General features: G+C 44.9%; 3 protein-coding genes across 3 annotated transcripts; all 3 read right to left on the reverse strand.

Moving 5' to 3' along the window:
• Nucleotides 1–6,533: 6,533 nt before the first annotated feature.
• On the reverse strand, nucleotides 6,534–7,666 carry LOC112898401 (protein SENSITIVE TO PROTON RHIZOTOXICITY 2-like). The gene is given in 3 exon segments (XM_025966724.1): nucleotides 6,534–7,202; nucleotides 7,270–7,488; nucleotides 7,490–7,666. Coding segments are annotated over 3 exon segments (1,065 nt in total).
• A 2,258-nt stretch (nucleotides 7,667–9,924) lies between these two features.
• On the reverse strand, nucleotides 9,925–13,269 carry LOC112897881 (ubiquitin carboxyl-terminal hydrolase 2-like). Its single transcript, XM_025966277.1, has 6 exons — nucleotides 13,138–13,269; nucleotides 12,683–12,734; nucleotides 11,959–12,005; nucleotides 11,211–11,257; nucleotides 11,031–11,133; nucleotides 9,925–10,946 (listed from the first exon to the last, which is right to left on the reverse strand). Exons 2-6 carry the CDS (start codon nucleotides 12,711–12,713, stop codon nucleotides 10,173–10,175), a joined length of 1,002 nt encoding a protein of 333 aa, XP_025822062.1. The 5' UTR covers nucleotides 12,714–12,734; nucleotides 13,138–13,269; the 3' UTR covers nucleotides 9,925–10,172.
• A 3,912-nt stretch (nucleotides 13,270–17,181) lies between these two features.
• On the reverse strand, nucleotides 17,182–20,005 carry LOC112897305 (BAHD acyltransferase DCR). Its single transcript, XM_025965581.1, has 2 exons — nucleotides 19,017–20,005; nucleotides 17,182–18,360 (listed from the first exon to the last, which is right to left on the reverse strand). Exons 1-2 carry the CDS (start codon nucleotides 19,473–19,475, stop codon nucleotides 17,455–17,457), a joined length of 1,365 nt encoding a protein of 454 aa, XP_025821366.1. The 5' UTR covers nucleotides 19,476–20,005; the 3' UTR covers nucleotides 17,182–17,454.
• Between the last annotated feature and the right edge of the window lie 2,941 nt (nucleotides 20,006–22,946).

Here is a 22,946-nt window from a genome sequence, read left to right on the forward strand (position 1 = left end):
GTTGACGATTTTACTAAAAATCGTCGAAATTTCCCACAGAAGACTGACTGCCAGAAAGAGAATGATGGGGACTAAGAACAGGATCCCCATGCTCAGAATCAATCTCTGAGATACCCTCAATCTCTTCTGGGTCTTCTTCTTCTTCTTCTTCAGGTACTATGGGTATAGCGGGAAGTATCGGTTGCTGCTGCATTTCCTCAATGTGAGCTTGGGCATCATCAGCCACAAGTATCAGATCATGAATTTGTGCCTGTAGGAACTCAATAACAGTGTCACGCTGAGTGATAATATGATCACTCTCATTGATCTGATCTTCACGATGGAGGATTGTCTCATCTCTTGCTGCAATAATTTTATCCTTCTGAGTCACCAAAGCTTGCAATTCTTCTATCTGGGTCACTTGGTGATCAGCATTCCGATAGTGGCTTTGAGCCACACCAGTTATCTGACTTACCCCATGACGCAGCAGCTTTTGGTAACGGTATTGCACATCCATAAACCTGGTAACAATACGGACGGTTTCTTCAGCTATATCTCCTAGCAAATGACCAAGATGATTTGTCCGAAAATCCCAGTCCGAATTACTCGGGTCTATGGTAGGGAATAACCCAATAGGATATGAAGCAACTTCAATCGGATGTTGATTGCAGAAGAGTTTGATTCCTTCTAAAGCAGCAGTTTCAAGGGTATCCACTAGACGATATCCAACCACTTCCACTTCTATGGGAGGCCATAAGGAGCGGAAAGGGTGTTGAGGAATCATCATCTTAACCCTGCAGCGGGAAATTCCTTCTTCAAGATATTCTACCCCATCATACAGAGGAGGCTCGGTATAATGAAACATACTCAAGGATTCCCACAAAAGACGAGGAAATCCTTCCCAATGTAAACCATTGGTGTGAAAGTGCCCCTCCTGATCCCAAAAGGTATTAGCAGGAGCAGCCATCTGCGACAACAATGCAAATGGTAAGATATTTTTACCCTGTTGAGAAACTTTACAAGGTAAAATTGGATTAAGATAGCTGATTCTGATAACAGCAAAGGCTGGAAATCAGATGGATGCCTAAGATACCCAACTAAGATTCTTACTTACCCAACTAAGATAAACCAACATGTTGCCCATTTTCTTTAGGAAGCATTAAACAAGCATTCAATTTAGTTGATTAATGGATTATGCATGCACGTACTAATCGATCTCACAACCAAAAGTAACTGCCAAGTACTCTTGGTCTTACGTGGTTAGTTTCGGTGGCACAATATAAATACGTCTCTCCCTATTAACTAGTCGATAAGCCCTATCCGTCCTAGTTTCGGAATCGTGGTTAGTGTACCTGCAGAAAACCACAATGCATATATATATCCAATGAACCTTTCATGCCAGCATGTCATGAAAGCGTCCCCATTCATTACTGTTCACTATAGAAACAGCATCTGTACAATTACCGCCGTACAGACAACGTTAACATACGTTATTGGATAACGTATTCACGGGGGTACCGCAAAATGCGGGGGTATGAACAGCGATCGCCATACCCTGCGCCGAACCATATACTCCCAATGTAGTCAACCGAGGTTGGTACATTGGCAGCATCTCAAGTAGGCCACTGCTTGAGAAACAGCATTCGGTTCGCATCACCGACAGGAAGGCCAAGCTCCCTCAGTTGGCTGAGGATTCTTACCTTCTTACCTCCCGATCGAAGATGTCGTTACAGAAAGTAAGGTTGGGTTGTGCATAAATTTAAGTTTCAACAGAAAAGTAATGCTGGAAGTTAGTCATATATATATATATCACAGCCACCTTTAATTCCCATAATAGTATTACCCTAGGGCTTACGTACTATACATAATCCTTAATGAACTAACGTAGTTCGCAAATACTTGAGCAATGAAATTTTATACTAAAAATTACTTTTTAAGGCTAATTATATCTCCAGGGTACACTTGTTAGCTCTGATACCAGCTGTGGCAGAACCAACCTGAATTATACCGACTCAAGTACGCGAGTCCTCACTGGAGGGCTGCCTCGTACTTCAAACGGTATAATACTATTGGTCTGTCGGGTAACGTCCCGATAAACCACCGAACTCAGGATCAAACAAGGTACCTCACACGAAGGTGAGTCCAGAGATACAATGCCAAAATAATTTACACCACAGGCAGTTGTATTACAAGAATGTACAAAATAACATTTGTTCTCACTGAGGAGAGTTTATTACAACACAAGTTCAAGTTTCTAGTTCAAGCAGCGGAGTTTGAAAAGCGTAAACATTATACACGTCTTTATTACAGATGTCATGCTAGCCCTGGCATGACATCACTCGGCGGAATCAGCGTTGGTCGGGGACGTATCCCATTCAACCGACCAACCATCAGGCAATGGGTAGGGCCAAGGTGTAATGAAAGCTGGTTCATCAGTGGAAGTACCTGAGATAAATTATCAAAAGCAAGGCTGAGTATACTAATACTCAGCAAGACTTACCCGGAGTTGGGTATATCTTAGCCCATAACTAGACTCATGCTGGCTTTTAGCTTTGGGTAGGGTTTTCAGCTGAAAAGCAACAAAGAGTAGATCCTTATTTTCAATTTTTAGCTTTCAGGTTCTAGTTGAATTAACCATTCTAAGTAAGCACCTATAGCTATTCAAACATGGTAGAATCTTTACTCAAACATCATCTTTAATAATCACATAATTACTCTTGTTACTCTATGTGATAAAGGGGATAAGCAGTCTCATTTCATCGTGAGAGGCGGACGATTCTGAATCGAGATTCAACCTTGCAAGGTAAACCTAACACACACGCTTGGAACACCACAGGGTTGTTCCGAAGCAACCGTTTGCCTTTCATTCCGACTCGTGGATCAGTGCCACCACAAGCGACTGCAGGTCATATGCACTACAAAAGTGCAGGACGTACGTCTGTAGCGCGACTACAAAACCCGTACTCCTGGTTGCCCAGCAACACATATGCCTACACGTCGAACTAAGTAACCAAAAGAAGCAAATACATGTGGTGGGTGGTATGTCCACTCCTCGGGCCGATCGGTTACTAGGCTTACCGCTTACCATATTTCACGGCATGTGGCTAGTACTTTCAAACGCTTAACCACCGCTACCACACACTGCGACCTTATCAAATTCATCAAAACAGACGGGGTATCATCTTGACCAGGATACCTCATAAAACTCCCGTCCGTCATCCTTATAGTGATAACAGGAATGTAAACATCACAATTCCTATATCGCGCGAGTGACAGGAAATCACTCGACTTCTACCGGTCCTATAAGCAGAGCAGCTATTCGGACTCAAGTTCTAGTGTTCAATACATCGGTACCTGGATAATGCAACTAAGTTTCCAATCAATTCCTAAGAACTTAATGCATAACAATATAAATATAAATAGTATAAGTTGTAGTGTAATGAAGTAGGGGTTATGTCCGGGGCTTGCCTTCGTTGGTGGAGTTGGGGTAAGTTAAGTTAATATCTCCCGAACTTTGGTTCGGGGCTTCAGAGAAATCCGCTACAATATTTCCGGGGTCTTCAGAATATCCTCCTTCTTGTTCCGGGAGCAGTTGATAATCCCCGTCAGCGAGCGTGGTCGAATCTATATGAGATGCAAAATTACAAGTTATAGGATGTTCTTACTTTTATTTTACTTCCCGATAAAGTTGCAATCCAACTTAAAGAAAATTACATTACGATGATAATCTAACTACCCTGTACTGGGCAGTCATTTATCGAGTACTAATTAAACTAACTAGTCCCGTTAGGCAACCGTGGTGGGTTACCCTAAACATCTAATTTAACTTTACTGGGTAGTGTATCTAATTACCTTAAGCAACACTACACACACTTAGCAATTTTTATTTATTTTATTAGCTAAACATTGTAATTAACCTTTGGTTATTACTTAATTATGGCTAACTTGAATTATTTAACCAAATCTTAAGTTAAGATAAATAATTAATATTTATGAAAATTATCATGGTTAGGTTTTATGATAATTTTACTCTAAAGGTTCTAAGTCACAAAACTAATTAAGATTAACATTGAAATATTAAGATATAATTGGAGTTTTATATTAAGATTAGGGTTTTTATACAACAATTAGGGTTCACAATTTAAGAATATCATAAACTACTTAAGTCTAGTATTCTAGAGAAGTTCCATAAATTTTCATGCATTCCAATTATTATTTATGACTCATCTTGCAATCTAAGTTTTAAAATTTATAACTTAAGTTATATTAGGTTTCTGCTTCTAAAATTTTTATGTTATATCACACTCATAAAGACCAGACTATAGTAAAAATTTCATCCCTAAATATGTATAAATACTTCTGAAATTAAATTGTCAAGCTTTTATTAACTTATAACAAAAGTAATCAAATACTCTAGCTAGAGGGTTGATCTAGACTTCAAAAATTTATACAAGCCTTCTCAATTTAGGTACAATATATGCTCCAAAAATTAACAGCAGTAAAGCTATGAATCATACGATTTGATTAAAACATCCTTTTACTTGTATTTAGAATACAGAACAAACTAAGCACTGTCATAGCATGGTTATGAAATAAAAGTTGTAGAGTTTATCACAAGGATTCTAACCCAACTGATTTCGTATTTTTCTGATTTTTCTACTGTTTTCTACGCATTTTCAAAGTTCACAGCAGAGATCACAAATAAGATTTACAAAACAGCCCCTAGCTTTAGCACAAAACCCCCTGAAACTTTACTGTCTTCTCCAATGGAGTCCCTGGCCGTGGTCCAAGAGGGGCGGCGCCAGTTGACCGGCCAAATCCGTGATGCTCGGGTCGCAATAGTGGGGGAGAAGAGGGGATTAGCGAGAGTAGATCGGGGGCTACCTCGGGAGGGGTTCGGTTGGGCTTCTAGGGCCGTGTACAGGTCTGCCCGCGGAGAGCAGATGGCTGGCGGCGGGGAGGTCCTGGACGGCGGTGTCCCGGCAAGTGGGGCGGCGCTGGCCTGATCCAACAGCTTCAGGGGACCGAGGGACAACTTTTGGTGGTGCTGGTTCGGGCGGAGGAGGGCGGCAGCAGCGGGTCCACGGCGACACCGAGCTCGCCGGAGTTACAGAAGAAGGGCGACGGCGTTCCGGTGTTTAGGGGCGAGGAGCTGGCGAGTGGAGGGCTAGAATAGGTCGAGGAGCTCCCAGGGGTGCTGATGCGCGCGCAACATAGGAGTTGGGCGCCCGGTGTGGAGCTGGCCACGGCAGCAGCTCGGTGGCGACCGCACGGCGGCGGCGTGGGCGTGTCCAGCGCGGAAGAGGCCAGGGAAAAAGAGGAGCCGAGGTGGGAGAGGTAGAGGGCGACGCGTGGGAGGGGAATGTAGCTGGATGTGGCACTCGGGAGGCTGCACCGGCGGTGGGCGGCGGCAGCAGGAGCAGAGCAGAGGGGGCAGCACGCGTGACAGAGGAGGAAGAAGGCATACAGGGTCAGAAGGACTGATTTGCAAATCTAGAGATTTCCAGGGACTCCTCTGTAAAGGAAAAATTCCCGTTGATACAAAAGTCTAGTGTGAAAAGTGTCTAAAGCAAAGTTGTAGAGAATTTCAAATTCTACAAGAACGTTTTAAGGTTCAAGTTCAAAATCCCAAAGAATATAGTTTTATTTTAAACTTTAGAGCACATTTCAAATTATAAACTTTGTCTTGTAATTCAAACAAAATGCTTTAATGTTTAGGGTCTTTTTGCAAGATTTCCTGCAGTAATCATTACTAACTCTTTTTACACATTAATCCCTAAACAACTTTGAATTTGACTTCCATAATTCAATCATTTCATATATAACCCTTGTATTTGTTTTAATTACACATAAGTCCTTGATTTCATACAAAGTTTATTCCTTTTTGGATTTTTAACTTAACATTTGTGCTTTACTTTGCTCTAGTCAAATAAATTTGACCTTTAAGAGTATTTTCACACAATTGTACATAAAAACTTATGAAATTCATAATTTACAATTACACCCCTAGTCCTTTGTACAAAGCTTAATATACATACAACACACTAATTATCTAGTGTCCATATCCTAATTACAGGAATGTTACAGGCTCATTCCTGAAGACATGAGATCTATATTACAAACTACCTTTAGCAGGCAAATACATTCAGTCTTTTGGGCCCTAGAACTTGTCAAGTTAGAGTAAACAAGCCACAGTTCGTTGGCCCCATTTTACTATGAGTCCATGATTTTTATTGGAGTACTAGCAGTACCATTTAACCAAAACCAAAACTAAACCCAGACCACATCCATCTATATATCACACTAATTTGTAACTACAACCCTATGCCAATTAATGTACACAAGGACAGAAACAGCATGAGTTTGATTGCTAGCTGTTCCTTTTATTCATTTTGGATAAAGGAAATACAGCAACCAGACTCATGCGCTGTTTCTTTGAGAAGCATGGGCATTTTTTAATATACATATGTATATGCTGGCAGTACCTGAATTATGACAGTACATACATCACACGGCTTCTTCTGATATCACATCAATCTGCCAGGCCATTATTATTACGTACCGAAGTGCGTGGTGGATGTCGACGACAGCGATCTCTTGCCGTTGGCTTGCCTGTCGAGCGGCACGGCGGCCTGGTGGCCTGCAAAGAGCGCGAGGTGGCCGATGAGCTTGTCCTTGCGGGAGAAGGAGGTGCCGCAGGAGCAGACCCAGCGGTGGTCGCCGCAGTGCTTCTCGTGCGTGCGGAGGTCGGAGAGCATGGAGAAGTGCTTGCGGTTGCAGCGGTTGCAGACGTACATCTTGGGGCAGTAGCTGCGCTTGTAGTGGTTCTTGGCGCAGATCACCGACTTGAGCGGCTGGAACTTGGCGTGCTTCCGGTTCCACCGGCACCCCTCCTGCGGGCACGAGTAGTAGGACCTTCTGGTTCTCGCCGTCGCCGCCGCCGCAGTGGCGTCTCCTCCCCCGCCGGCCTTGGCCGGGTTCGCCAGCGCCGCGCTGCTCTTGTACTCGTCGCCGTGCGCGCGCATGTGCATCCGCAGGTTGGCGTCGCGCTTGAACCCCTTGCCGCACACCTGGCAGTAGTGCGTGTACTTGGCCAGCAGCTCCGCCGCGTCCAGCTCTATGATCGTGCTCGTGCCGGCGGCCTCCTCCTCGGCCATGGCCGCACTCGTCGTGGGCTGCGACGACGATGATGGCACGGCCGCCGCAATGACGACGGCTGATGTCTTGGGTGTCGATACGGTTGTCGTAGCCGTAGCCGCCGCGGTGCTGCTGCCACTGCTGCTGCATGACATGATGGTCCATGGCGAAGGCGGCCTGGTGGTGGTCGCCGCAGGCAGTATCCGCTATGCCGTTCTTGGCATGGCCAACGGCGGCGGCGATACTGCTAACCCCCGTCGCCGCGTTAGCGGTGGTAGAGGATTGTGCACCGTGGCTGCAAAGCTGCTGGAAGGCGTACATCATCGAGGAGGCGGCGGTGATGATCTCCTGGATCACGGCGCCGGCGGGCGCTGGACACGGCGGCGACGGGTCCGCCGGGTCCATCGTGCTCCATCGCGAGGCCGACGAGCGGCTGCAGCTGCTGCACCTTGTCCCTGAGCAAGGACAGGTTGTAGAGCAGCGCGTGGCAGTGCGCGTCGGCCGAATCGGACGCCGGCGGCTCCATGAACCCGCCGCCACCGCCGTCCATGCCATCGAGAGCATGGTGGAACAGCTGGTGGTGGTGGTGGTGGTGGTGGTGGTTCTGAAGGAAGTAGGGGTTGCTGTTCCCCCCTCCTCCGATCCGATCATGCTGGCTAGCTTCCTACTACTTTCTCGATCTGAGGCTTATTAGCTCGCGATTTTGCGCATGCGATATGAAATCTACGGAGCTCTGAGAGAGGAGGAAGAGATCGAATTGGCGGTCAATGGAGATAGAGATGGGATGGGGGAGGGGATGGAGAACTGGAGATCACGGCCGGCCTGGCGGCGGAGGAGGTCAACTGCCCAAGCTAAGGGTAAGGTGTGGGCACTTGACAACATCCCTACTTTGAAGCCTCCCTCAAATGACACCCAGGCCGAAAGGTGACACTCACTGTTTAGGGTCTGTTTGGATCCTTTGGCAAAAGGTCAAATAGTAAAAGAAACAGCAAAAACAGATAGCAAAAAGGAAACAACAAAAACAGATAGCAAAAGAACTTTGGTTTGGACTGTATAAATTTTGGATTGTCAATTTTATGCACTCTGTATGAAATGGCGGGAAAGAGGTGGCGGGAAAGGGGATAGGAGAGGGAGAAAAGAGATTTAAACGAGCTTTTGCCAAAACTTTTGCCATTTGGATCCAAACACCCCTAATGGCAAAACTTTTGCCACTTTTGGCAAATGGCAAAATTTTGCCCTTTTGCCCTTTTGCACTTTGGATCCAAACACTACCTTATATATGCATGACTAGCTAACGTGTCAGAAATAGAATAAACTACTCTCTCTCTCTATATATATATATATGTTCATACTCAATACCTCTCTCTCTCTCTGAACTGTCCTATATATGGTGACCAGTGCAAGAACAGGCAGGAATATATTGCTGGTGTATTTTAGTTCAATCATGTGTTCTTGTCTCAGCTCAAATGTTTGTTTAACTAGGTTGGTACTTTGGAGGAAATACATACATACATACATATATATATATATATGGCTGCTTCTTTATTGGCCCTGTTGGGAGTTGATAAACTATTTGATTGTTTCTCCAAGGCAGCAGCTCAGCAAAGGAAAGCATCTACGATTTATGTATCTTATATTAAAACTGAATAATGCACAGTTTGTCAAAGCAGGGTCACTGACCTGTGGGGCCATCTCCTTCAAGATCTACCGATAGATTAGTGCACTTAGCTTAGCTTGGTGTGCTGGAATAAAGATGCATGGACCGGGAGTGGTTGTGTTCGAAAAATACTATTATTACAGACATGTTGTGCAGGACGATCGAGCCCTCTGCTCTTCTAATTAGTATATATAATTTGCCCTGGCAGTGTTACCAGCGAAATTAATAAGTAACTAAAAACAGTCACAGTGGTGCGCCACACGCCCATATATACAATCTGTGAACAATAACAAGCTAGTGACGCACACACTGCTGCTTATTGCTGGTTACTCTCAAAATAATCGTGCAAACGTAGTTTCCTTTTTTTTTTTGAAAAGTAGTAGTTTCCTTGCCATATCAACCTAATATATTCAGGACGTATCTATTTTTAAAAAATAGGATTCCAAACCCCAGCCATATGAGATGGTCTAAATCTGTGCCCCAACCATATGAGATGGTCTAAATCTGTGCACACGATGATTCGGGACGTGTCTATTTTCCATAGCAAGGATTATTCGGACACTTTGCAAAGCTATGTCTTCTTTTCTTTTCTTTTTCTTACTTTCTAGTTTAATTTTAGACCAGCCGCAAGCTTCATGATTCTCACACTAAACTTGATCGAGTGCTTAGTGGGGGAGTGGAAGTTTAGAGATCTCTAATTTACTTGACGGGAGTCGGAGTTTCATGGGACTGGAACTTGGAGAGTTCATGCATCGACAACTACTACAGAAGAAAACACACATGATATCGCCTAGACCTCCCCTCACCGCCGCCATGAACTTGTAAGCGGGAAGACAAAATCAACATCCTTGTGGTCATACTTTCTACTGGCGGTAAATAATGAATCCACATTAGTCAAAAAGAACACTCTTGGTAGGCTGCTAAGCACCGACGACATGCATGAAGCTGTTTTGTGCAATTGAACGTTTCAAAGCATTCATACATGCATGCATATATACTCCAATTTTTCGGCAAACTTATTGGTGGTGTGCACGCACATTGCATGATGCGCTAGTGATCGAGACTATGACAAAAAAAAAATATATGAACGAGCAGACATGTTCGTGAGGGCATCGTGCTCTACGTTTCAGAAAGAACCGAGGTTCAACAGATGTCAGTAAATGAAATAATTAGTCTGCCAGAAAAAAAAATGGGAAAATCATGTATAGTTCTCATACAGTATGACTGGATAAACTCCAAGGCACGCCTCTTCAACATTCATTCGCCTGAATATATTTCAGCAGACATTTGTGCACTAGCTAAAATTAGGAGTGAACACTGGCCAGGAACACATGGGCCACACAGCCAATCTCTACAAGAAACCTCAACTAAAACAAACACTGGATGTATTGCAGCTTTTTCACCTAGGATTGGTGCTGTGACTGTGAGACTTTTGTTTCGCCTTTGCCTTCTCTATCAGGGGCTTCAGCTGCTTCTTCTCCTCGAGAATCTTGAGGAAATTGAACAAGAATGGCACGTAGTTGTGCTTCCTCCTCATGTTCTCTGTCTTCCACTTCTTCAACTTCTCTTCCTCCATTATGATCTTCTCTGTCACAGCCTCGATCTGAGCAGCCACCTCTGCTAAAGACTGCTCGACAGATGGCACATGCCTGCTGGCAGAAGGATCGCTCATCTGCTGCAAGAGGCTCTCCCTCTTCCTCTGGAGGTCTTTGAGCTCTGCTGTGTACATCTCCTTCCGGTTCTTTAAGATTGCCATCACACTGAATCTTATCTCATTCTGAGAGAACCGGTCAATGTGCTCTTGAATCACAGGCTGCGCCACCCTAAGCCACCCCGCCTCATCAGCACCACCTGGGCATTTCCCCAGGCTTATCGGCCCTTCCTTGAGTCCATCAAGCTCATACAGGACACCATCCACTGGAACATAGCTTATGAAGTGGTAAACATCGTCATCCTTGCTAGATGGTTTCTGCTCCTCAGGGACCTCTGACCTTGCAAATGAGTTGTTTAACATTCGGATGCTTGCGCAATTGACTATGGCCAATCCCTTGAGCTCGGGTGGCAAGTCCTTTGCAAACTCCTTTAGCCTTTTAAGCTCATCACTAAGGGTGATGCCAGGTGAGTTCAAGAGAACAGAAAGGATAGCTTGAGTTGCACATGCATTATTAATTATCTGCAAGTGAAGAACAAGCTTGATTTTAAAAGATGCAGATGAATAAAGGTGGCAGAAGTAGCTTGGCAACTCAATGCTTCTGACCTGATTGGCAAAGAAAAGGTTTGGGATTGCATCCTTGATGACAGGACGCTCATCCTTTTCTGGAGGTCGCCATTTGTACAGCACTATGAGCCCATATATTGGCCTAGCAAATGCCAACAGAAATTAGGTGAATTTAGAAAAAAAAATATTCGCGGTAACGCTAGATGTAGGATAACATACTGAAGATCACTGAGCGCATCCAGGTCAAGTGAGTAGAGTTCATCAACCTGATAAGGAAAAAAATAACATAGCATATCATGCTCTGCTGGCTTTTCTGGATGTAAAACAAATACAAAGTTTCACAAAAGAACGAAGAAAAGGCAGAACCTCACTCTTGTTTCCCAAAACATTAAATTTCTGTTCTATATTGCTGCATAATATATGTAGGTTTAGTATTTACTATTTAGCAAAGGTTAAAAACTTGAAAAAAGTACGACAAAAAGGCTACAGGGATCAATAGGTGAAGGAGAAACAGTTATCACTATGTTACTATCTGTTTATGCTAAGGTGACAGCAATGCTTCAAAAAAGGTCATTGTGGGCTTGTAAAAGGCCGCTTACAAGGTTCAGTTATCCTGAGAGTTACGTTACACTAATGTGATGGCCATTTAAATGTTTTAGGGGACCCTAACATCTTGCAGGGGCTGTTTTATCATACGAATATCTGTTTTCATCACGAATTGTAGCATGCAACGTCTGTCATAAAGTATTAAACAAGCAAAACTTTGTCAGATATTCTCATTGTTAATGCCAGTGTGGATAATTGCTAGTGATTCCATTCTATGAACAGGTGCTCATCTTGGTATGGTGCATACACACCAGAATCACAATCCAACTGTATACATATGAAAAGGTTGGGTGACCGTTTACTAACCATCGATATTTATCACGAAGATAGACTCATAGAGTGAAAGTAGTTGATTACTTACTTGAAGACCCTTCAGTTGCATCTGCTGCAACAGGTCCGTAAGAACACCTGTAGTAAGATAAAAAGCTCATGAGTTTCCAGAAAGGTGGTCAACAAATACAAAGTGCAACAAGAAATGAAGAGTCTGCGGCTGAGGTGGTTGACATATATCATCAAGTGGAGGAAGAGAGTTCTAGGCTCTAGAAATTATTTTATCCCATTCCAACCACAAATGCATAAGATAGGAAATTCTAAATTGAGAATAACCATTCAGTTAGTCTGAGACAATTGAAAATGAAAAGGCAGAAATACTGCAAATTACAAATTGAGAATGGCAATCATGTTACTCCAGATACAATGTCCTAAAACAACTGGGCACTCTCCTATGGTAGCGGACAGATCTAGATAACTAGGCATGCACATCTCAATTTTCCAGCCTTACTAAAGTCAGTTGCAACTCACATGTACTGTTATGAGGTATGTATATTCTTCTAATGTATGTAAATATGAAACACTACTACAGATAGACTGGTCTGAACGTTATAGTATCAGCATCCAATGAAAATAACAGGACATTATGCTGTCACCAATTAGCACAACAATAAAGACCTTGCATACATAATACATTTAGTCTTAATCAGTAGAGTTGGCCAATAAGGCCAATCAGAGCTATGGTGGAACCTTATCGAGAAAAAAGAGAACAACTTTGCAATATATCACTGCTTGGCAACAGACAATAAATTTACCAGGATCATTCTCGATTGCAGACCAAGACATGTTGAGACGGTCGCTCCAATTCTACACATAGAAAACGACAGCAATAAAGATGCATTGCAGAAATTGGCTGTAGCAGATAGGCTATGAGGGTAAATAAAAGTTCATGGAACCCATTGCAAGTTTGGTCCAGCAGCTTCCGAACGCAGATGCAATTCCCGAATCGGATAAATAAATAAAAGGTAGCCGCTGAATTGGGGCTTGGAACCCTAAACCCAGCGTCTGACTGGCTTAGTGTGGTCAATCAGGGGCGGAACCAGTATAAGACATACATGTTTTGCAAAAAATCGAAGTTAGAAGCTAAAATATATGGTCAGATCCGAATATAGGTAGCATATGTTAGGGGTCTGGGTGTTCGATTTCGCAGCTGGAAGGGAAGGGAAGGGAGAGAAGGAAGGGAGAGAAGGAAGGGGATGGGCGGGCATACCCCTGTCGGATGCTCGCCGCCGGACGAAGGACTGGCCAAAGGCGGCGCGGCGCCACTCGCCCTGTCGTCGCCGGGAGGAAAGGAAGGCCGACAGCGAGGAGGACTGGAGTCTGGAGGAGGCGTCGTCGTCTTCGTGGGAGAGGAGGAGAAAGAGCAGCAGGAACGGGAGACTATGGTGTGTTTGTTTTGAGGTCGAACAGGCCCACGGCCCACAAGTCCGTCCTCAGCAGCAAGGAGCAAAAGGGTCCGTCCTGTTTGGCCCACCGCGCGATGCTTACTTTTTTCCCCCTACTTATTCTTTTCTTTAGAAACAATGTCTCCTTGTATAATGATTTAGATTTGAAAAGTGGTGTTTGGAGAGAAGTGAGTTTTATGAGGTGGTCAAGAAAGCCTGGGAGACTCCTTGTACTGCCTCCAAAAGCATTGCTGTGTGGCAATTTAGAATGAGAACCTTTTAGAAGGCTCAACAGGGGTTGGGCTTCAAATGAAGTAGCTGCTATGAAGAGTATAATGCCTTAGACTTAAAAAGCTGAATCTGTCCAGCTGTCTGATAGTGAGAGAGAGAGAGAGAGAGGATGAAGGAGCTGACTGGCAATCTAAATAATGTCTTGGCCTTAGAAGAAATCAAGGCTAGACAAAGATCTAGAGAGAGATTTTAGAAGGAGATAGGAACACAGCATATTTCCATGCTGTGGCTAACCAAAGAAATAGAAAGAAGAGGATAGGACTAGTGGAGGATGACAAAGGCATGCTGGATATTGCTGTCAACTTTTACAAAGACCTTTTTGCTGCTGAGGGTAGAGGGAATGTCTCACTAGGAGAGAATTTCTGGGGTAAGGATGACTTAGTGACTTCAGAAGAAAATACTATGTTAGCTGCCCCCTTCTCTGAAGAACAGATCAAGGAGGCTATAGATAGTCGTTATGCAGGAGGAGCTCCTGGGCCTGATGGGCTCCCTTTTCTTTTCTATCAAAAGTTTTGGGATTTAGTCAAGCAGGGTATAATTAATATGTTCAATGACTTCTTTAGAGGAGAACTGGACCTGGATAGACTAAATTTTGCTCTCTTGACCCTGATCCCAAAAGAGCAAGATGCTAGGAATATGAAAAAGTTTAGGCCTATCAGCCTTTGCAATTGTAGTTTCAAAATTTTCTCAAAAGTTATGACAATTAGATTAGGTAAGATAGCTAATAGGTTGGTTTCCATCCAACAAAGTGCTTTCATTAGGGGTAGATATATTTTAGAGAGTGGTAGTGGCACATGAAGTGGTGCATTCCATACATAGAAGTAGAGAGCCTGGGGTGGTTCTCAAACTTGATTATGAAAAAGCTTATGACAAGGTTAACATAGACTTCCTCTTTGAGGTTCTAAGAACTAGGGGTTTCAGCCCAATTTGGATTAGATGGCTGAATAAGATAGTCAAGGTGGATCTGTAGGTGTGACTCTAAATGGAAATGACAATAGCTTTTTTCAAAACAGGAAAGGGCCTTAGACAGGGTGACTTTGGTTGGAGATATGCTCACTAGAATGCTTACCAAAGCAGCTGCTAGAAATCTCATAAGTGGCCTGATGACTGATGTTAGGGAAGGTGGTGTCATTTCTCTGCAATATGCAGATGACACCATCCTTTTCTCTGATGCTGATGAGGAGCATTTGAGAAACCTTAAAGGGGCCTTAGTCTTGTTTGAGCAAATCTCAGGGATGAGGATCAACTTCCATAAAAGTAAGCTCATTCCCCTAAACTTAGATGTAGAAGAAACTCACAGAATTGTGCACATCTTTGGTTGCCCTATGGGAAACTTTCCTATCAAGTACCTAGGTGTTCCTTTGCATTATGAGAACCTAAGGAGAGAAGACATCCAACCTCTAGTAGACAAAATCCTAAAAAGAATTGCTGAGTGGAGAGGGAAGCTCCTCTCTTATGCAGCTAGGATTGTGCTGGTTAGATCCTGCCTCTCCTCAATTCCAATCTATCTCCTATCCTTTATTAAGTTCCCTAAGTGGGCTATCAAGTTAATCTCTACTCACATGGTTAATTGTCTTTGGAATGACAATGAGGAAAAATATAGGTGGCACCTAGCTAATTGGGAAAGCATTTCCATGTGTAAGGATTTTGGAGGGCTAGGCATCCCAAATCTCAGGGATCTCAACTTTTGTTTGTTAGGCTCATGGCTAAAAAGATATAGGGAGGATGATGGTAAGCTGTGGAAACAACTGATAGATGCGAAGTACCAGACTGAAAATCCTAATATTTTCTGTTGTAATGATTTAGGGACCTCCTAGTTTTTCAAAGGTTTCATATGGGCAGCAAAAGCTGCAAGAATGGGGTTTAGATGGAAAGTAGGTGATGGGAAGAAAATCAAACTCTGGGAGGACAATTGGCTAGGTTCCTCTAGTTTAGCTATACAGTTTTGGGAGCTGTATGTCTGAGAAGAGCAAAACCATTCATGACCTCTGGGATGGTACAGACTTGAAATGTACCTTTAGAAGAACTGCAAATAATGACCTTATGTTGCAGTGGGAGGAAGTTTGTCAACTAGTTACTACTATCACTCTGAGCAACGAGCCTGATGATTACATTTGGACCTTCTGTTCAAATGGCATCTACTCTTCTCAATCACTTTACAAGGTGGTTAACTTTAGAGGGATTTCCCCTGTTTACCTACCAGCTGTTTGGTCCTTAAAAATTCCCCCCAGGGTTCACTTCTTCCAATGGCTACTCTCTCAAAACAAAGTGCTGACTAGAGACAATGTCTTGAAGAGAGTTAGTGTACAAGACAAAACCAGATTGTTCTGCTCTGAAAACGAATCTGCAAATCACTTGTTCTTTGAGTGTGTAGTGGCTAGGCAAATGTGGGCCTTCATTTCTGAAGCCAACTCCACTGAGTGTGGTGCTTCCTATGAATTAATGGCTAATTTTTGGCTTAGTAATAAACGTTTTTGTGTTCTGAATATTTTTACCTCGGCTGCCCTGTGGGGGTTATGGAAACTAAGAAATCATCTATGTTTTCAGAATGGTCGATTGAAAGATGTTCAGAGCTTACTCCAAAGAATCTGTGTTATGGTGGGGGACTGGAAGATCCTCTGCCCTCCTGCACAGATGCAAGAGCTAGAGCACAGGCTAGAAAAGCTGAAGTGCTTAGCAAAACAACCTGGAAGATGGGAGTATTAGCTGGTGAGCTAAAGGATGAGCTTTTCGCCTTTCTGATGAAGACTGGTGGCAACTTCGAAATGAGCCAGGTGCCGAGTCACCTTACCCACCTGGTCGCGACCACAACTGAAGAAGTCTCCCCAATGCAGGCGTGACCTCCCTGGACACAAAAAGGGATGGAGCTGATCACAAAGTCGCCGCTGTGTGGAGAAGAGAACTCTTTCCGTTGAAGTTTTTAAGGCTACGCTAGCCTGCTTCCTGCTGTAATAGTCGTCGTGCTTTTCACCTAGTAGTTTTTGCTGAGAACTTGCTGTGTCCTTTTCCATCCTGTTAGCCTAGTGCTAACTGCGAGACAGTGCTGTAATAACTCTCTTGGTCTGCTTTTAAGTAAGACTGGGGCCGTGGCCCTAAAACTCTAAAAAAAATTACTACTTCTTCTTCTTCTCATTTTTTTATCTTTTACTCCATCTTTCTTTTAGTACTTCCAGTAATTCATCTATTGCATAAACGCATACATTTCGACAATATGAAATGCAACATTATGTGGAAGGAAGCTGTATCAACAATTTCTGCCTACTTCTTTGTGCGGCTACACTACACTCTCCAGTTTGAGGAATAATTTGTAGCCTCTATAATTTTCTTTTTCTATTGCTAATTTGCTTGCGTGCCTGCAGATCCGAATCCGAAATTTTTGTTTGCAGTATAGTGTGAAACTTGAATCTTCCAGCAGCAAATTAAAGGATGGCTTCAGGAACCCAAAATTATATTCGGGGGATACTTTGGCCGTAATCTCATGACTACTTTTTAGAAAGAGGAGACACTGTCTTCTGATAGATAGTACTACTTACCAAGGAAAACGTACTAGAGATGATGAGCAGCTGGCGAACAACAAATAAATAAAGGTGCATGAGAATTGTTTATTCTTGACGATTAATATTCCAGTGGCACGGTACATATAACAACAAGATACATGCAATGCAAGAGTACATTAGCTTGATGATTGGGAGCAGCCAGCAGACAGATCAGAGTCGTACATGCACGGAATGATCGATGACGAAGCAATGCAAGCAACAACGAATAATTAATATAATGATGAAGCAACTAACAGAGTCGTACTTGGCTTGCTTGTAAACCGACGATCTACGAATGCCGCAAATTAATTAAAATCAGGCAGCCGCCTGCTGCAGGAGGAGGAATTCTGCGTCCTTCTGGAGCCTCTGCATCGGCTCCGGCTGCAGCGCCAGCTCGACGTCGATGCCTCCCTCGCCGCCGCGCCCTGGGTAGAGGTACACCATGCCGTCGAACTTGTTGTTGCCGCCGCTGCGCACGCGCTCGGGCCTGCCGAACCCGAAGTCGACGTCGTACACCCTGAAGCGCGGGGAGCTCCCCACGGCGACGCAGTTGGGCCCGGCGTCGCTGTAGTGGAAGAGCTTGGGCGCGGCCTCGTACTCCTCCAGCCTCCGCGCCACGGCGGCGGCGTCGTGCTCGTCGATGGCCTTCTGCAGCAGCCCCGCCGCCAGCTCCGGGGGCCCGCCCAGGAGCATCCCCGCGGGCACGCCCGTGAAGACGGCCTGGATGAGGTTGCCGAAGTAGGCGGGCGGGAGCGGCGGGTCGAGGCGGGCGCGGCAGTCGGCGAAGACGGCGAAGGCGGTGATGTCGGCGGGGCCGAGGCCGCGGGCGCGGGAGACGGCGCGCCAGATGTGCGCGCCCAGGGACTGGAACGTCGACAAAGGCTTGGCGCCCGGCGGGAGCGCCGCGTTGACGCCCGCCTTGATGCGCCCCACGCTCGCCTCCGAGAAGGAGAAGACGCGGGCCACCAGGGCCTTCTTGGGCCCGTTCGGGTCCGTCTTCTCGTGGGCCTCGGCGGACTCGGGAAGGTCCAGGCGCACGCGGACGGAGCGGGCCAGGGAACGGTCGAGGATGGGCTGCAGCAGGGATGGGGGGCTGCGGGTGGTGGTGCTGCTGCGGCAGAGCTGGGCCCAGTAGGACATGAAGTGCCAGGTGGAGGTGCCGTCCAGCACGGCGTGGTTGAAGGCGCAACCAACGGCCAGGCCGTCCCTGAGCTGGGTCAGCTGCATGCACGGAGGGCAGTCAGAAAATTAATTACCATTTGCATTCAAGGCCCATTTACTCCCGGATTTAATGCGGGCCGGCCCACATTTAACTGTACCAGCCGCAAAAGGATGTACTTCTCCGACAATAGCAGTAGTAGGATATACGCTGTTCCCCTTGGAATTATATTATTGACCTTTACAGCAACAGACTTCCCTTTCTTTTTTTTTTCCTCACTTCTTTTCCTCTTACCCTTTCCCTTTCCCTTTCTTTTAAAGTCTTTTCTTTAAAGAAGTGGCATGCCTCATGTCTTTCTTTTTCTTTTTCTTTTCTTTAAAGAAGTGACATGCATCATGAAGCGGCGTGCATATGACCACTTATGCACGTAGCCACTCCATGTATATCATAAAATGTAGAGTGTGGACGTATATAACGTATCTGATCTAGCTAATAAAAAATAAAAAAATAAAAAGAAAGAAAAATACGTGCGTATATATATTATATATAATATAGTCATGCGCGCGCAGATCTGTCTGTCTGTCCATCCATCTTATCTATCTCATGATGCCTGTGATGCACGCGAATCGGCCCAATGCGTATATAGATATAGACAGCGAGATCTCGGCTGATCATCTACCCAATGCATGCATGCATCTCATTGCTGGTATATACTGACCTGGACGGCGAGCAGCGGTCGTCGGAGCCCCTCGAGGTTCATGACGCCGGTGTATGGCACCAGCTGCTGCATGACCCTCTCGGCCTCCTCGCCGCAGTCCCCTCCGGCGAGTTCGTCGACGGCGACGCCCACGGCCTCGGCCTCTAGGACCTCGGCGCCCTCGTCGCCCTCCACGGCGAGCGCGCCGTCGGCGTCCTGGCGGATGCGGCCGGCGAGCGGGTAGAAGACGCGGAGCGCGTCGGAGAGAGCGGCCGCGATGCGCGCCACGGCGTCGGGGAAGTCGAGGGCGGTGCGGTACAGGAGCAACTTCTGGTTGTAGTAGAAGGTGATGTAGGGGAGGTCGAAGGTGGCCAGGGCGCACCGGCTCTTGGCGGGCGACACCGTGCGGCTGCCCGTCACGGTGACGACTACCTGCTCCTTGGTGCTGATGCTGCTGCCGCTGCCATTCTCGGCGGCCATTGTCGCTAGCGGCTTGCTTGCCTGCTTGGTACTAGCTACGAGCTGAGCTAGCTGGTAGTAGTGTGAAGGCAGTGGGAGTGAAGCTAGCGCGCGGAGGTGGGTGAGTGATATAAGGATCCGGGATGGATGGAGCGGCCGGGGCCTCAGCCAGCCAGCAGGATCGGAGGTGGTGGGTCGGGCGGCATTAATGGTGGTGGGGGCGGAGGTGGAACACGAGGGAGATGATGAGATCGGGAGAGGAAAATGGCGGCCGGGGAAGAAGGAAGGAAGGATGACAATGATGATGGGTGGGTGCTCGATCAGTGCTCTGCTAGACTGCTGCTAGCTGCTGAAGAGTAGTGAAGACAGCAGGCAGCCGCTGGATGGAAGCATGCCGCAGTGAATTGAAGGAGGTGGAAGAAAGTGATGGCGATGGTAGATGGTTCGGTTGGGAGGAGGAGGTGCACATTTATGGCCGGCTGCCCGGAGCCGGACTTGATGGTTGGCAGCGGGACGGCCAGAGGCTCTTCTTTTCCTTTCCTTTGATTGCCCGGCCGCTCGCTGCTCATCCATGATCCACCGCCGTATGCCCGCAGCTAGCGCCTCTCGATCATTCTCCAATCAAGGAACCCATCGCAGCATATCTTGTACGTGTCCACGAGAGGAGAGTAGTACTCAACTTCTCGGGATGCGAGTGTCCGCGGTGCTGTTAAATTATATTAGTGCCTGCAACCTGACTGACGACCAAGCAAGTTGAAATCCGTATGGTGGACCAAGTAACCTTAAACGCCCTGCCGCCCATGCACCACAATTGCTTCCGGTCTGGGAGGCGTCATGCTGGGTGCTCTTCGCCCTGAAATGCAGCAGGTTCCTCCTCCGAGGCGGCTATCTCAAATGCTAGCCTAATTCCACGGCCACCGTGCCTCTGCAGAGATCTTCTCATCACCATGAGAGAAATCACCAGCAAAGCTGATTGAAAAGAATTGAGCAAGATCCGACGATACATAGAGGTTAGTGTTTGTCATTCGGAATTCCCTCTCACTCTGTTGGCATGCTGTTTCACGCAGCAATACTTTTCTCACGTACACATCTCTGCTAGCATAGAACGAATACCCCCCAAGACTTGTTGGTCCATCGCTGCCGTAGCCTTGAGCCAACAAAGCTTTCTCCACCTTTTCTTTCTTAGGCTATCTCCAACCATCGTTCTCTATATCTTTCTCTATATCCTTCATTTACAGAATTCTCTACAAGATTCTCTCCTCTATATCTCATTTCTCTCCAACAACGTTCTCTAAATCTCGTTCTCTATACATTAAATCCTATATTAGAAACGTATTTTGTTCTAAATTTTTGTACGTACGTATTTATCATACCTCAAACGCTATGGACATATTTTATTTTTATTTAATTCAGTGTTTGAAACGTAAAGAAAAAATAGAGAAGAGGAGAGAGAATCTCTATATATAGAGGAAACCTGTAGCGTTCTCTATTTTAGAGGATCATTTGAAGAACGCTGCTGGAACAACAGAGAACGGAATCTTCTCTATATATAGAGTACAGAACGTTTTACAGGCTACCGATGGAGACAGCCTTGGGACATTTCCAAGCAAACAGTTTTACAGGCTACCGATGGAGACAGCCTCTGTGACACCCCAGGTGTCAAATTGTACCATGATATATATAAGATGTAATGCATGTGTTAATTTGTAAAAGGTTGAATGTATTTGTAACAAAAAGACCCTATGTGTAATTTTATGAAAATGTGAGTCCTTTTGTGTAAAAAAAAAAAAAAAAGCATGAGTTACAAAAGTAATTTTCAAAAGTTACTAAGGGCCAAATTATAAGAATGCAAGTAATCATGACAGTTCTGAAAACTTGCATTAAGGCCCAAAGTTATGTGGGTAATTATGTAGCAAAGATAAAATCTTATAAAACTTAAAATTTGTCCAAAGTTTCAAAATAAAGATGCATACTTTGAGTTTTTGAAATCAAACCCTAAAGAAAAGTTGTAGAGCTTGAAAAGTTGTACAACTTTCATTTTGGTCATTTCTCCATTAGAGCCCTGTAACAGTGGGTAACTTTGGTTTTACTTTCAGACCCTTGAAGTTTTTGTAAATCACAAATAGGTCCTTGGCGCCCTCCTATTCATCTTCTACCTCTGGCTGTTTCCCCTGCTCCTCTGTTTTACTGTGCCGGCGCTGTAATTCTCGAATTCAAGGCGGCCAGTGCAGCCCCCCCTTTCCCCCCTCTCCAGGCACCGCCCTAGGTCTGCTCCTCTGCCCTAGCCCGCCCTCGTGGCACTCCCCGCACTCCCACGCGCTCACCACTGCCGGCCGAGCTGCCAGCGCCGCACCACTGTGTCGCCGTCGTTTCCCGGCCGTCCGCCCTTCTCCTCCCCTTCTTTCCCTATAAATAGCAGCCCTGAGGTCTCCTGATGCTAACCCCCCACTTCCCTTGCGCCAGTTCCCTCACCGGAGTGCTGCCCCAGTGCTGTTCCGCCGCCGCCCCTACTGCTCACGCCGGCGACCCCTTCCCGGCCTCCCCGAGCCCGGCTAAACCCTCAAATGAGTATGTCTCGGTGTCCTCTTACTCCCCACCCCCTTCCCTTGCCATCCAAGCTCTCCATCGCCGGGATTTGTGATGGAGCAGAGCTTGCTCCGGCCGGCCATGGCAGGAGGGCATATTTGCGAAAGTTCAGTTCTTTCCAAGGGTTCAAATGAAAGTTTCAGCCCTTTCTTCCCTTTCTAATGTGCTGAACTTGGAAAACTTCTAGAAAATCGTAGAAAATTCAAAAAAATGTGAAACCAGTTGCATATGAATCTTCATTTCAAATTCTATCATCTTTGTTTTATGACCATGCTGTGAAAATAGATAGTGTATTGTATTTAGAATAGAAGTGAATGGATGATTGTTATTTCATGTGAGTGCTATTTTTGACTTGTAAATTCAATAGAGAATTGTAGAAAATTCCAAAAATTACAAAACCAGTTTTGTTTGAAACATTAAATGAGTTTGACTTGAAACCAAATAGTTTTGAATCTATATTGAATCTAAGACATAAAAATGTAATGTCTTATCCGTAATTCCAATCTTTACCCTATAAGGTTAACTTTGTGATCATAATTTTTGATATACAAATTTCTATAGGACATATAAAGTGATATAAAATCTTCAAATCTAAACTCATAATATAATATAATTTCTTTTAAGATAACCATCTTGAATTATCTTAAGCAAAAATTTGCTAAGCATACCTTTTAAACTTTAATCAATTAGATCTCTTAATCATGAATTATGAAGTAATCTATTTTTTAAATATTCAAAATCTTATAACATTCTTTACTCAAAAAGTTTAAATTCAAATCTAAATTTGAATTTAATTCTAATTGATGTTTTAATATTTATCTTGGATTAATTCAATTTATTTATAATACAATCAACTAAATCTTTTCAGTAGAGCTTATCTAATTAAATCTTTTGGTCAAAATCTTT

The sequence above is a fragment of the Panicum hallii genome, chromosome 6, assembly GCF_002211085.1.
Source record: "Panicum hallii strain FIL2 chromosome 6, PHallii_v3.1, whole genome shotgun sequence".
NCBI lineage: Eukaryota > Viridiplantae > Streptophyta > Magnoliopsida > Poales > Poaceae > Panicum > Panicum hallii.